Source organism: Mugil cephalus, chromosome 1 (assembly GCF_022458985.1).
Source record: "Mugil cephalus isolate CIBA_MC_2020 chromosome 1, CIBA_Mcephalus_1.1, whole genome shotgun sequence".
Lineage (NCBI taxonomy): Eukaryota > Metazoa > Chordata > Actinopteri > Mugiliformes > Mugilidae > Mugil > Mugil cephalus.
In genome coordinates, this window is record NC_061770.1 from 34456138 (window position 1) to 34471921 (window position 15784).

Genomic DNA, 15784 nt, shown 5'->3' on the forward strand with positions numbered 1-15784 from the left:
AGCGTCACTGAGTCTCCACTTAAATGTTTGTAGAAAGTGCTAAGTTCACACTATATACAACTTTCTAAACATGTTGATAAGTAAAACTAGACTTATGAGAAATAATTTACATCACACTTTTTCCTGAATATTTCTGTCATTTTGGAGAAACGGTGAAAAGCGAAACGCTAGTGAGGAGAGATCACCAGCTCAAAATAAAATAAAAAAAATGCATCCCATCAACCAATCAGGAAATGATGTGTCAGTCCTGCATTTTAATGTAAATAGTTATAAATAACTTGTTTTTTTGCAAAATTTGTTCATAAGTTTTTGAAATTTACAGTTTAGTTTAACACTAAGTTATAAAAATGGTTCGTTAAACACATTTGTGGTTTTCACACATGAAAATGTAACTTTTTTCCTACTGGGATTTGATGGTTTTATTGTGGTTTTAGGTCCAATGTGTTGATACAGTTTGTCAAAACGAGGTGAAAAGTTTTTAAAATGAAACATAAATATATCAAATGACTGATTCTACTCTGGACTCCAGAGGGTTAAAAACTCCAGTTTGACAGCACTACACAACCTATAAAACATGTTTGTTCAGTTCGTTTAAAGCTGTAAAACTGATGGATCTCTGTTGGTTTTTGTAGCCCTCCGTTTAAATTTGCCAGTCAGGTTGGGTTCCTCGGGTTGAGATGGGGGGCGGGGCTTAAAGAGACAGGTGTGAGGAAGTGCCACTAGAGTTCATCCACTGGACCAGCTCCCCATCGCTCCACCTCACGGCATGGCCCTGCTGTCTCCTGCATTCGTTAACCATCGCTCAGTTGCAGCTCCTTGTGTTTTCCTAACCTGTGAAATGCGTTCCTGTCTGTGTTGCGTCCCTCCCCTCAGTGCTGGGCCCGCTGCAGTCGGTGATGCAGGATCTGCACTCGGACGACAACGACGGCGATTCAGAGGACGACGACGACAACGACATGGACTCGGACGCAGAGCGACCGGCGCACACGCATCTCACGCACCACCAGCGCAGGTTTGGGTTCCACACAGAGGCCGGTTTGGTGCTTGACCACAGTGACGTGGTTAGAAGCCTCCTGGTGTTTATTCTTTTCCCGTTTTCTCCTGTTCCCACCAACACAGGGTCAGTTTAAGTGACGGCAGCGAGAGTGACAGCTCCTCCCCCTCACCCCCGCCCCGGAACGAGGCCCCGCCCTTATTAAAGACTACTAATAACCAGGTACTTCATGTGTACATCATGTGTTGTGTCTGTGTAATTTAATGTTCCACACCGGAGCCCAGGTGTGTGATTGTGTTTACTCTGCCTCCTTGTCAGATACTGGAAGTGAAGAGTCCCACCAAGCAGAGCAAGCAGGACAAGAACAAAAACACAGATTGTGACAAGGTGAATAAGACTGCTGCCTTTTTTTCTGTTATTTCCAAAGAAAATGTCCTAAATGAAATATATGCAATAACAAATGTTTAAATATTCCAGTCACTGATGCTTTATTTAGTTTTCCTCTAAATTTATTGGTATATTTTGTTGGGACAGTACGTTCATGATGTACTGTAAATATGCCAGAGTTAGCATTGCATGCTAAACTTCATCCGCAAGTCCCCAGACAAGAAGAACAAACAACACAGTACAATACAAAAGACCAATATAAACCAGTATACAGACATTACTACGATACTAAAGACCAATAGAAACCAGTATACAGACATTACTACGATACTTAAAACCAATAGAAACCAGTATACAGACATTACTACGATACTTAAAACCAATATAAACCAGTATACAGACATTACTACGATACTAAAGACCACCCGTGGCCACGCCCCCTGAGTGGCAAAAACATGTGGATTATCAGATCACATTGAGGACAGTTGGACTCAACAATGATCCACTAACAACCAAATAACAAATGATCCACGAACATTAACATGTGGCCAGAAATCAGTTCTCCTGATATTTATATGGACCTGATTTCAACACCAGGAAATACTACACTGATACTACACTATGACCTTTACTTTATACAACACAGCTCCAACAGCTTTGTACTAGAGTACCACCTTATGTGTTAAAGTGGATTAGCCTCAGTTTCAGTTAGTTTTAGTTCATTTCAGTTATGATAAATGTAGCTAAATAAAAGATGCTAACGCTAAGAGCTTTACTGAAAAGTAACGTTAGCCATATAATACTGTAGCGTTAAAAGGATGACGAGGAGTGATCACAAGCAGACTCTATCAAAAAAATACAGCATAAATGAATATTACCTGACACTAAATGTGAACCACAACACCGGGTTTCTGTTCCTGATTTCCAGTTGTTTCTCCTAATGCAGCGATCCATTTACTTCTCTGTTCTTTGTTGGAGATTATTAATAAAAGCCAGTGATTCAAGCTAATGCTGCTAATCTCCATGTGCAACTGTCGCTTTCTGCCACTCAGTGGCCGTAACCACGGAGACTTCCTCTAACTGTGACATCGCATGAATGCCCTCTATATAAAACTGTGTACATGTACAAACACGCATAACGTCCTACGAGTTCATGTACACATACGCACCCACAAACAGCACCACACACAAGAAGAGCACAGAACAGAGCCTGGTTAAGAAAACGCTCACAGGTTGTGTAGGATCCAAAAGTTGGACGTTTTTTTTTTTTATTATTATTTTGACGCAATGGTAAGTTTAATAGGATAGGATTATAGGATAACATACTTTAGTTGGGTTGTGAATAACGTTAAATGTCATTACCGGTCTAAAACACTTAAACAGTTAGCATTAGCTAATTGTTTACCCTCAACACTCTTGTACGTAGATATTACATCTTTTCACACAGCGATCGAACTAAGGGTTTGCACTTGGCATAAAACTATAAGCTAATTAAACTAGCTAAACTAATACTAAATAAAGTGCATAGAGTGTATAAAAAATGGATGCCATGACAGATCCCCCTGGTGGCCATGTCCTCACGAAACACTATTAACCGCTTAAATCTCACGAATATTTTTGTCCATTTGACTTTATTTATAGTTAGGTTTATTTGGCTGTGTTAGTGTATATGGCTTAATTTTTTTGTGTCTATCTCTACAAAAAATTGGAAATTTTTACCAAAAAAAACATAAACAAATAACAAACATTTTATACATAGCTAAGGTCACAAGAGGCTAGTAATTTTTTTTTTCGTAAAACCACTGATTTCAAGTAATCAAACTGGCATGAAAGGGTTAAAATCCTCAAAATGGAGTATTTATTTATTTTTTTCAAGCGGTTTAAGAGATTTATGCAAAAAAATAAGAAATTAATTTTAATCTGTTAAGTTTTTATAGCAGTTATTAGACATGGATGTTTTTTTTCTCCGCTAAGGTTATAAGAGGGTGGTACATTAAAGAGATGCCTGAGGGATAAACAGTGACTCTTAGCTAAGTTTGACACATTGTCACCGTTCATAATGGCTACGTTGTGAAGCTCACGTTGTTTCTGCGTGTTTTCCAGGCTTACCTTGATGAGCTTGTGGAGCTGCACAAAAGACTGATGACACTAAGAGAAGGTCACATACTGCAACAGGTGAGCTACACCAACCAGCCACAGGGCTTCTTAAAAAAGTCCCAGTTTAAGTCTTAGAAAGTCTTAAATCACATGTAGCCCATTCTTAAATTCCTTACGTCCATTTATTACCGGCCCATTTGCGGTATGACCCCTTCTGGCTCCGGCCTATTATGTTTCTGTTCCTCATTAGTGGAGCCCACCCCAGGGATGTCCTGAGTTCATAGTTGAATGAAAATACATTTTATTTTGAAAGTAATTCATCTAGATCTTAAATTTAACCTTAAAAAGTCAAACTCCAGACCCAGAAATGTACGTGTGTGGATATTTAATCACTAGCAGCTGCCAAATGATTAGTGTGAACGTGCTGATGTGTTTGTGCTACTTGGTGGATTTAACCTTTCCAGTAGCTGTACTACAGTCTGCTCCTCAGTGAAGGTTTCTGTTGTTAGATGCAGGTCCAGAGGGAATAAGTTGCTCTCTGTTTCTGGTGAAACTGAGACTAGCTTCAGCTTCGCTAACGTTTAACATCAGACACGGCCAATGAAACTGGTCCTTGTTCTCACACCTTCTCGTCCACCGATGCAACGTATATTCTTATAGTGAGGGATCGGTATCGATATTTTTATGTGATGTGTATCAGCTTTCAAAATGTCTTTGTCCTCTTAAGCTGCCAAAAAAAAAAAAAAACGCTGCATTTCAAACAAAGAATAATAAATATTACAAAGACGACCAGAGCATTTGTATTTGAGTAGAGGACACTGGTTTCCTGGAGCTACGCTACATTAGCTTTGAGAGAAATACTTATTGGACTGAATCCAGGTGCACGGTGCCCTCGTGATCTCCAAGGGGAGGACATTTTGTTCATAGAAGATCAGATCAGTAATTGGATCAGCTGATACTGAATATTCACATGAATCTGTATCGGATCGAGGGGGGGTGGGGGGGGACTTAATCGGGGCATCTGTACATCTACATCTCCAGAGAGTTCAAATCATCCTGAAAATAGTAAGTTTTAATATGATTCTTGCATCTACAGGTGCTGGCCAGTAAATTAGAATATCATCAAAAAGTTGAATTATTTCAGTAATTCCATTCAAAAGGTGAAACTTGTATACTGTACACTTTCCTTCCACACATAGTGATATATTTCAAGTGTTTATTCATTTTCATTTTTATTATTACAACTGACAGCTAATGAAAACACCAAATTCAGTATCTCAGAAAATTAGAATATTCTGAAAAGGCTCAATATAGAAGACACCTGGTGCCACACTAATCAGCTGATTAACTCAAAACGCCTGCAAAGGCCTTTAAAAGGTTCCTCAGTCTTGTTCTGAAGGCTCCACAATCATGGGGAAGACTTCTGACTTAACAGTTGTCCAAAAGACGACCATTGACACCTTGTACAAGGAGGGCAAGACACAAAAGTTGATTGCTAAAGAAGCTGGCTGTTCGCAGAGCTCTGTGTCCAAGCACATTAACAGACAGGCGAAGGGACGGAAAAAATGTAGTAGAAAAAAGTGTACAAGCTCTAGGGATAACCGCACCCTGCAGAGAATTGTGACGACAAACCCATTCAAAAATGTGGGGGAGATCCACAAAGAGTGGACTGCAGCTGGAGTCAGTGCTTCAAGAACCACCACGAAGAGACGCATGAAAGACATGGGATTCAGCTGTCGCATTCCGTGTGTCAAGCCACTCTTGAACAAGAAACAGCGTAAGAAGCGTCTCGCCTGGGCCAAGGATAAAAAGGACTGGACTGCTGCTGAGTGGTCCAAAGTTATGTTTTCTGATGAAAGCAAATTTTGCATTTCCTTTGGAAATCAAGGACCCAGAGTCTGGAGGAAGAGCGGAGAAGCACAGAATCCACGTTGCATGAGGTCCAGTGTAAAGTTTCCACCGTCAGTGATGGTGTGGGGTGCCATGTCATCTGCCGGTGTTGGCCCACTCTGTTTCCTGAGGTCCAAGGTCAATGCAGCTGTCTACCAGGAAGTTTTAGAGCACTTCATGCTTCCTGCTGCTGACCAACTTTATGGAGATGCAGATTTCACTTTTCAACAGGACTTGGCACCTGCACACAGTGCCAAAACCACCAGTACCTGGTTCAAGGACCATGGTATCCCTGTCCTTGATTGGCCAGCAAACTCGCCTGACCTTAACCCCATAGAAAATCTATGGGGTATTGTGAAGCGGAAGATGCAATGCGCTAGACCCAACAATGCAGAGGAGCTGAAGACGACTATCAGAGCAACCTGGGCTCTCATAACACCTGAGCAGTGCCACAGACTGATCGAGTCCATGCCACGCCGCATTAATGCAGTGATTGAGGCAAAAGGAGCCCCGACTAAGTATTGAGTGCTATACATGCGCATGCTTTTCATGTTCATTCTTTTCAGTTGGCCAACATTTCTAAAAAAAACATTTTTTTCATTGGCCTTTTCAATATTCTAATTTTTTGAGATGCCAAATTTGGAGTTTTCATTAGTTGTCACTTATAAATATCAAAATTAAAAGAAATAAATATTGGAAATACATCGGTCTGTGTGCATTGCATGAATATAATGTACAAATTTCACCTTTTGAATGGAATTACTGAAATAATTCAACTTTTTGATGATATTCTAATTTACTGGCCAGCACCTGTATGAGTCTTTTTTTGCAGTAGAGTCTAGAGGTGTCGCGATACAGCTACCGATACCAATCTTGCAGCCTTGAGTATTGGCCGATATCGATCTGATACGATATCATACATGCATTTATTACTTATTTTGTAGTGTGGAATGTTAGAAAAGGCTGAATCAAGTGATGTCACTCAAACAGAGAACAACGGTCAGCAACAGATAACGGACGGATAATTGGGCCGATATCGGTATCGAATCGAGATTCCCTGAGTAGAGACACTGGTATGACTGAACTTTTTTTTGCAGACATCTTGTTCGTTAGTTGTTTGTTACGTGTTCCTACATTACCTCCAATGACGGAAGTATCCAAAGTATCGACATTTTGATTTGAGAATTGATTAGATAAAGATCTGGTATCAGAAGTATCGATATTTGAGTATCGATCACTACTTTCTAGAGTATTATCAGAAAGTTCACCTCACATTCAAACATGAATCTCACTGGTCTAGATTTTGAATATGGTGGTTTTGAATGGTTTTATTAAAGGGTGTGATACATTTTCATTTATTTATTTATTGCTGTTAAACTTAGACAGTGTAGAGGTAGCCTATAGACATTGAGTTATGTAGATGAGATACATTACTATTACATCCTAACTACGAGGTGATCAGGAAATTCATTTTGCATATTTACTTTTACGTATTTTATTGACCTTTTAATATATATATATATATATATATATATACAAAAACCAGCTCATACGTTCACATGTCTGTGGGTTTTGTGTTCGTGTGAGTGCAAAACAAATCTACGTATGTGCGTGGACACTAGTGTAACAGAGCGAATACATGAGTAGTAGAGGATGACATGAGCTGAAATGATCTTTCCATGAGCCGCTAGTAAAGTTTTACGTTGTTGTGGGATTTCCTTCTGGGAGTATAATGTACAGACTGTGTTCTTCGATGTAGACGGATCAAATTATACTGCCAGTAAGAAAACTCTGAATGTAGCTCGGGATCAAACTGGACCTGCTGTAGATGAGAGGGGGTGGGATATAAGAAGATACATAAGAAGATATGTCCTTGGTGGGTTCCCACAGTTTTCACTGATGTCGGCACTAGAAGTCTGTAGTGTTAGATTAGGAAAGAAGCTGTGATCTGTCACAGATCCTCTCTAATCTGTGGCTTCATCTGGAAGCAATGAATTATTTGGTTAACCTCCCTCCGTTTCTTGCTTATATTCCCGAGGCCTATCATGTGACACCATTAATGGATCTTCCCGCCGCTCGCTGCCAACTTCTGTCTCGCTTCCCCTCAACGAAAACCCTCTCCGAGGGAAAGACGAAATCCCATCCTAACGGCGTCGCCCGCGCCCAGCTCTTACTCTCACAGTAATCAAGCTAATCTAGCCGAGTTCACCCGGTGGCTCCACTTCCTCTTACTAGAGATGGAAGTGATTAAGCCGCGGCCTGAGTTGCCACAGATTGACTCGCGAACGCAGCTCTGAAGCAGATGGTCGACTTTAGACACCGGAACAAAACGTAAAATGAAATGAAAAGGTCAAATCGGACGGAGCAAGAAGAAAAACGACCTAATCTTGAGTTTTGAAATGTCTGTGTTGTAGATATTAAAAGAAAAGAAGAGGGACAGAATGCAATAAAAAACAATAAAATAAATAAAAAATGCGTTTTTAAATCTGTCCAGACATTGTCCTAACCCGGCAAAGCAGCTGTTAGCCTTAGCTTAGCATAGTCACTGTGATGTAGAGTTGCCAATTAGCCAGTTGTCCACAAAAGTGATAAATAAAATCATGAATTTTCCTAATTTGGAGACTATATTCTAGCAAAGACACCACGCAGCACCTGAAAACAAGTCATGTCGGTGTGTTGATGGGTTTTGGGGGGTTTTCAGGTGCTGCTTGGTGTTCCAAGTCTCTTTCTTGTTTTATTTAATGAGCTATGTAGTTAGCCAACAAACAAAATACCTCAAACGCGTACTCAGGGATTTTTTTTCACCTGTAATCATTTTTTGGAGGTTTAAACTGCTGGATTCAAATTGACCCCAAGAATAAAAATATTTGTGAATTTGAAGGAGGCGTCCATGTTGTTGTTTTCACATGATCAGAGTATAGTCGAGTAGTCGTTAAAGTTTTATCGGATACTGGTGCCAAACTGGTGCTGGAGCAATTAAAGAATGAAAACATACAAACTTTGTCCAAAAACGCTGCCTTTTTATGAAAAATAAATGAATCAATATAAAGAAAACTGTGGCATGGGGTCTAGCAGGCTATCAAAGACGCTACGCTTCTGAAAAAATGCTAGTTTTCAGATGTTCAATGAAATTCCAAACTGGCTTTGAAAGTTCACTTACATCCATGCAGATGAAAAACTGACGTGTAGCGTTAGCAATAGAGCTATGAGGGCTATATTTCAGTGGCCCCAAAATGAAGCACACAGATCTGTGTTGGTTTTCAGTCTAGTTACTACTATTTACTCATTAAGGCAGAGTATCAGAACCAGGGGTGGGTGTTGGCAAGGACTTCACAATACGTATCGCAATACTTGAGTCACGATACATTATCGCGATATTATGATGTATTGCAATATTCTGTATCGTTCACTGAGAAATTTTAAATGCAGCTTAGTTGTATATATGTACATCAGATGACATCAGTGATAATTCATTGGACAAATTGAGTCAAAACAACAAGAATAATTCAAATGATTCATTATTATTTTATTGAAAAAGGTTTTGGTGTGGAAGTCGTTCAGCTCAAAATGTGACTTTCTTGTTTTAAAATCGATATTAACACGTTTAAAATCGATATTGTATTAGAAGAAAAAGTATCATATTGATATTTTTTCCCACCCCTACTATAGTCGACCCGTCTGTACGCCCCCTAGTGGTCAGTGGTGCTAACTCTTTGTCTTGTCCTGTGTCTTCCAGATTGTAAACCTCATTGAAGAAACTGGACATTTTCACATAACAAACACTACTTTTGACTTCGACCTTTGCTCCTTGGACAGAAGCACAGTCAGGAAGCTCCAGAGTTACCTGGAAACCTCTGGTCTGTCCTGAAGCACTGAGCAGCTGGCTGCTGGATCTCTGCCTCCGCTCTCACTTTTTCTTGAATTAAATCCCCGACTCTGGATGCGATTCAAAAACGCCTTCGCTGCGTCCGGGTCCAGACGCCGCGCGTCCAGCCTCCTGAGGTCTGTGGGCCGGGTCGTCCCCGCTGCAGAAACCAGTGCCAGGTGTCATAGGGATGAGCCCTGTGGATCAGGACGTCACCCGGAAAGCCTTGAAAACTTGATTTAAGAAGAAAAAAAAAAACTAAAAAAAAAAAACTAGTGAAGAGCAGCGACTGTGTTGCTCTTAATGAATGTGCATTTTGTTACCATGTACGTTTCTGGATTTGTTGTTCGTTGTGACAAATGCATGGTCAACATTGCCTTACAACATTGTAAGTCTTATTTATTGAATTTAATTTGCAGGTGTGTGTGTGTGTGTGTGTGTGTGTGTGTGTGTGTGCGTGTGTGTGTGTGTTTGAAGTAGTAAAAGAGAAAATGAGACTTTGTTGAAGCACTTCACATCCGTGTGACGGCTTTTTGACACTGAGGAGGACGGGAATCAAAGGCGGAGTCGGTTCAGTGGGAACGAAAAAACTCAACGATTCCTTCTCACCAAAAAAGAAAAAGAAAGAAAGAAAGAAAATAAAAAGCTTTCTGCAGCCGAGCAGAGACACTCCCACGCTGTGTGAGTGTTCGTGGAAATTCAGATATTCAAATCAGCTCCATGTCGATTCAAAATTTTTTTAAAAAAGAAATTAAAAAAATGAATTTTCCTGGTCCTGAGGAGCTGCCGCTCAGTCACGCCCCCACATTGCCGGACAGAAATCGCTCAAGGACTTTACGTAATTATAATTATAGGAGCCAGTCTTATTTTTTCATTTTTATTATTTTTATCGATTTTTTTGTTTGTTTTTTTGTGCGACCTTGCTGGAAAATTGCACAATTCTCACACTTTGGCTCCCCCTAGTGGTTGAATTTGAAACTAAACCGTTGCTGATTCGTCGTTTTCTGCAAATTTTTAAGTTAAGTTTTAAATCAACTCCTTCACACACACATTTCACTTTTAAAGAAGCAGCTGTTAGAAGATTCCTATTGGTCAGAAGTCCTGTCATTCCCAATTTCTTTTTATTTTATTTCAGTAATTTGCGGCTGCTGGACTTCACTGAATTAAAAAAAAAAAAAAAAAATCTCATGAGAAAAATAAATAAGTGAATTAATGCATTTAATTCAGGATCAATGTGCTGCAGCTGAGTGAATGAAGCTTTCTCTCGTGTGGAGCTCATACTCTGCCAAAAGTTAACGGATTCATTTGTTCCAGGATCTTGTTTGTCTACTGAATATAACTAAAAGAGGAATGATTGTTTTTCCAGTGAAGAAGAAGAATCTGTCGTAATCATTTCAGAAACCACAGAGAGGCTGCGTGAGGACGTGTTGGGGGCAAAAAGTGAATAAAAGGGCTCGGGTAGGGGTGTAAAAAGAAAAACTTTTATTTATTTTGTGGGAGTTTGATCAAAGCATTAATTTTCCAATCGTAGGAGGAGGAGGAGGAGGAGGAGCCTGGTTAGATTTGTCACAGAGGGACATATTTACCAGTCAAATTCCAAATTACCTTTTAAAAAGGGTTTTTCTTACCCTCTGCTTTGTCTTATGGTTTCTTGTGTAATTTTGAGGACATTGAATAAATCTTCTGTATGACGTACAGACGAGCTGCTGGTGGATGAACTCTTTATTTATTCTATACGTTTTCCTGATCTAGTGTTAAAGCCACATGTGTTTTCACAAGCGTTAATTTAATATTAATAATGTGTTGACCCCTGTTTTTACCTCTCTACTCTATTTTTTCCTTTTCTGATTTCCACCAATTTTATCTCAAGGATACAGTCTTTTTTTTTTTTTTTTAAAGAAACATTTTATGAACAACCTGAAATTTCTTAAAAATTGTGTCGTACACACAATGAAAAAACCTTAAATGGCCGCAGCGTACCAGAGGGGAAAAAGCATTTCTCACTTTCTCCTTGAAGTTCACGTTAGCTTTGCACCATGCTGCTAAAGCGTCTGGATTCGTGTGTCAAATGTAGCTACTGCCCCCTGTGGTACCTGTGTGTTACTACATCTATAATGGGATGAGATATTATCACACGCTAGCGCATCCGCAATCACCGAAATATACCGTTATTTTTTCTTTGACCCAGCCTTTATTTGTTCGTATAAACTGCGCCCCCAGCTAGTAAACGAATATCAGCCACTATTGGAGGTAATAAACTAAATTTGGTCACCCCCTGGTGGTTAGTTATGGTATAGCTATTTAACCCCGCCCTCTCCAGGTTAGAAGTCATTTGTTAAAGTGTAAAATTATAGTACACTTTTAATATTTTTTTTCCCCAAATACAGTTTCTTATCAGTTTATATGATGAAGACTTTTGAGTTTTTAGTTTGTTTTTGACTAATGCCACAATAGAGTGGTGTGTATTTTGATGATTGACACCTGGTCTCAGTAGAAGTGGAGACTTCTGTTCAGGAAGTGATTGTTGGGTTGGACCTAAAGGCAGGAACGGGAAACAGGAAGTGACTTAAATAAAAAGAAAAAGTGCTGCCGGATAGGCAGGTAAAATATAAAAAAAAAAAAAACAGGAATCATGACGGACTGAACCAAAGACGGAACAAAACACAGGCGAGACGAATGAGGGCGGAGCCACAAGAAGTAACGTTTGAAGAGGGGAAACGTGGGAAGTAAAACAAAACAAGACAAGAAACTCCACAAAGAAACCAAACAGGGTCATAACAGATTTACCAAAAAAAAAAAAAAAAAAAAAACAGTGTTATGATGAAAAATTTGCATTTTAAACAACTTCGTAAATGAATCTACAGGGACAGATTGTTATGTTGCTAGCTAAACCGCTAGGTGTTAAACGTGTACTGATGCTAGCACCACATTTTTCTTTCCATTTCTAATCTTGTAGTTTTTTAAAGATATTAGACCATAAAACTTAACAAAACCCCCTTTTTCAGACACTAAATCCTCACAGTGTGTGATGTTAAATCAGAGCTCCTTTCTTCTCTGGTCCAGTTCTGTCTCTGATAAACATTGACACTTTAAAATAACACATTATTTACTGACACGTCTCCAGCTGTCCAAGTGAAATGAAACCCGAGTGCAGAAATAACTGCTGCCTAATCGAAAACACACGGTGCTGCTGCTGCTGCTGTACGTGCTCCACGTATAGAATAAAAAAAAAAAGAAATGAAACGTTTCCATCATAATTTAAACCTGCTGCAGTTTAAAAGGTCGTGAAGTCGGCATTTGGATAAATTGTTGGATTCAGGAGTCAAATAGTTGTTGCTCTCCGTCCTCAAAAAACTGAGCCGTGTATGTTCTTTTTCACTCGGTGGGTGGTCTGATAGAAAGAAAACTTGGAAGTTGTCCAGTTCCCCCATTTATTGTGGGTGTTTGGGTTTTGTGTGTTTTTTTTGTTTTTTTTTTAGGAAGAATCTTGCATGCTTTCATCAAACCTCCATGTCATGCATCTTGCCAGGCCCTGCGCTGGAACAACCTGTTCCTGCTTGCATGCTGACTGACTGGAGGATAAATGTTAGAGTAATGCCTGCGTGGAGGAGCTTCTCCTATATTTAGACGCCGTGCAAATATGTGCTGTTCCCGTCTATTTCGGTGCACCCGTCCTTTCTTTTAGTAGTCGTGTCGGAGGCGGCTCTTTGCCTGTTTAGCGCCCCGGGCCAACTTCGATAATGCCGCCCCTATGGACTTTTTTTTTTTTTTTTTTTTTTTTTTTTTTGCTAAATCCGACTCTAAAAGGGTCAGAAAATGTCCTGTGAAAAAGTTGCTTTTGCTCATTTACCCCCAAACTCCAAAATATCTTGACACACAGAGACAATTCCAGGAATGTGTAAGTACAAAAACAAACAAACAAAAAAAAGATTAATGTTCTCTTGTTAGTCTGTCTCACCCCGTAACAACTCCACCCAAACACAAGTTGGTGTCTTATTTTGCCAGTCGGGTTAATTTTTGTTTCTACTTCCTGCTTCACTTTCAACAATGCCGCCTGAATCTTTTGCAGAAATTTCGCTGAGTCGTACGAATGTTTGTATTTCCGAACCTCCTTAGTTAACATTTCAAAACAATCAATTAGAAAATTGAGGAGATGGAGAATGAGCCGAAAATACTAAAACAGAAACATATATGGGTAGGTGCACATGAGGCTACGACGTTAAGCTCGTTATAACTCATCGGGAAGTGAGGAATTTTTTCTTGTTCTGTTCTTCCTAGGGCTGCGAAAATAAGAAAAAAATTCATTCTGGTAATTTCTACTTCACGACAAACTCAAGTGCCAAATCCATTCAAGTCTTCGTAGACCTCCCACTGCAGCATACAGCAGAGAGTTTTCTCAAAACGTTCACGTTGACAATTCATTGCATGTTATAAGAGTGTAATAACCTTTCTGGGGAGGAGAGGCACAAGGGAAATTACTGTACTGGCTATGAGTTGGAATAAATATCGATATGGCAATATATCACGATTTTCCTCCGATACAGTCGATTTTGAATGACTCCAATTTGTCCAATGAATTATCACTGTCATCTGATGTACATATAAACAACTTGTATTTTAAGCTGCACTTAAAATTTCTTAGTGAACTATGTGGAATATTGCAATATATCACAATAATGTACCGTATCGCGACTAATGTATCGCGATACGTATCGTGTCGTGAAGTCCTTGCCAGTACCCACCCCTAGTTCCCAGGCTGTAAAAAAAGACGGACGTCATGGCAGCTCCTCAAAAGTTAAGCCAAAACAAGTAGAGCTCCCCCTGGTGGCTCAAGTATCGCGATACGTATGGTATCGTTATACGTTTCGTATCAAGTCCTTGCCAGCACCCATCCCTGGTAATTTCACCATATTGGCTGAATTTTAGCATTTGTGCAAACTCATGAAGTAATTGCGGTAATCCAAGGGGCGCATGTCTAACAAGGCTTGCACAGACTTGCTTTAAAGTCTTGTAGTTTACATAGAATGTCTGAAAGTATCTCCATTCAAGGTGTGAACACTTTTAAATCCGTACTAATCTTACTGGCTGTGTCCGATTATATTGGGGGATTTTCCTCCTCTCCATTTGGAGAATAGTGAACTCTGATCACTTTCTGGTTTTACAACCTTTATGCTGTTCAGGAAGTATTTTTCAGGTTTGAAAAGGTCCATTTTGCTGACTCTGAACTGGTGTTTTAGCCGGTCCATACAGCACGAAGGGAGACCTCTGCTCTATAACTTGTAGCTGCATTGTGTCCCAGGATAGTGCAACTAATTGCGCCATTAATGCCGCCATACTGTAATAATTTGTTTAAATGGCAACGTCTCCTGCGGACCTACTGAAGGCATTAGCGCAAGCCGGAAAAGTATGTGGATGATTTCACTCCCATTCCAAAACGGAGACAAGAAAAGCAAAAAGTGGCTGCTTAGATTCCAGGATTAATTTAAGCTATTTCCCTCAGAGAATGGAGCCGAGGAAGAGGAAGGGGGTGGGTTAGGGGGTGGTATAGGGGAATAATGGAGCCAGTGGCTGTGGGGAGGGTGAAGGGGTTGGGGGTGGGGAGGGGGCGGGGGTATGGTTCAGAGTCCAGGCAAACCAGCAGGACATCCTGTTTGAGCTTCCAAATACCATTTCCTCCAATAAAAAGGGGGGAGACCTTCGAAATAATCTCCCACAGAAGAGACACAGAGACGTTGATTGTCACCCTGGCACGAGGCCAAGGCTGTGGAGAAAGACCACCCCCCCCCCAACACCCTCCACCCATCACCCCCGCCGAGCCTCTGGACGGCAGTCAAAAAGCACCTCGAGGAAGTCATTAAAGCTCAAGGTTGATGAAAAGTCTCCCCTTCCTCCCTCGTCTCGCCTCCGTGTGCCGCCTCAGACCAAAGAACGCCTTCTACGCTTCGAGTCATTTGCCCAGGAGCAGGTGTAGTTGCCAGGGCGACGTGATGGACGCATGCATCGCCTTGAGACGTTACTATCTGAAAAAATGACCCACGATGTTGTATTTAGTTGCCAAATTCTAGACCGTGTGTCTTAAACACCTAGAAGTTCATCAGAGACCGTGAGCTCCAGCTGTCGGCTTTAAGTGGAGGTGTTGAAATTTCTCTTTAGAGATCAGAGGCGTCCAGTCCCAGTGGGGTCAGGGTGTAGGGGTACTAAAAGAAGCATTGTGAGTTAGCAAGATCCAGTAGAAAAAGGTGTACTCTGGTTTACCTCTAGTCACTGCATCTTTACATTTCAAGTCCAAACCAAACCAAAATTTCATAAGAAACAATCTTTTTTTTTGTTTTTTTGTGGGGTATTCTACTGTCTTATGATGCTATCCCAACTACTAAAAACTATCTATGCAGTATATGACACATAAAATAAGAGCATACATTTATTATCAGTCTGTCTTTAAATTACCGTAATAACGCGGATATTGGATTTACAGTAGACCCCTTCACAGTTAAACAGTGTGATGTTTTTTGAGAGGAGGGGCTTAACTGGAGGCAAAACATCTCAAACAC

The 15784-nt window shown here is 40.3% G+C and overlaps 1 protein-coding gene across 2 annotated transcripts in view; it reads left to right on the plus strand.

Annotated features, from left to right (window-relative positions):
* Positions 1–10935, plus strand: part of mllt3 (MLLT3 super elongation complex subunit) — a 47363-nt gene extending 36428 nt beyond the window's left edge. For both annotated transcript variants that reach the window (XM_047570166.1, XM_047570175.1), the window contains 5 exons: positions 874–1012; positions 1120–1216; positions 1313–1381; positions 3485–3556; positions 9105–10935. In XM_047570166.1, coding sequence (XP_047426122.1) covers positions 874–1012; positions 1120–1216; positions 1313–1381; positions 3485–3556; positions 9105–9236 — 509 coding nt within the window. In that variant the 3' untranslated portion in view covers positions 9237–10935. The remainder of the gene's footprint in view (positions 1–873; positions 1013–1119; positions 1217–1312; positions 1382–3484; positions 3557–9104) is intronic.
* Positions 10936–15784: the final 4849 nt, after the last annotated feature.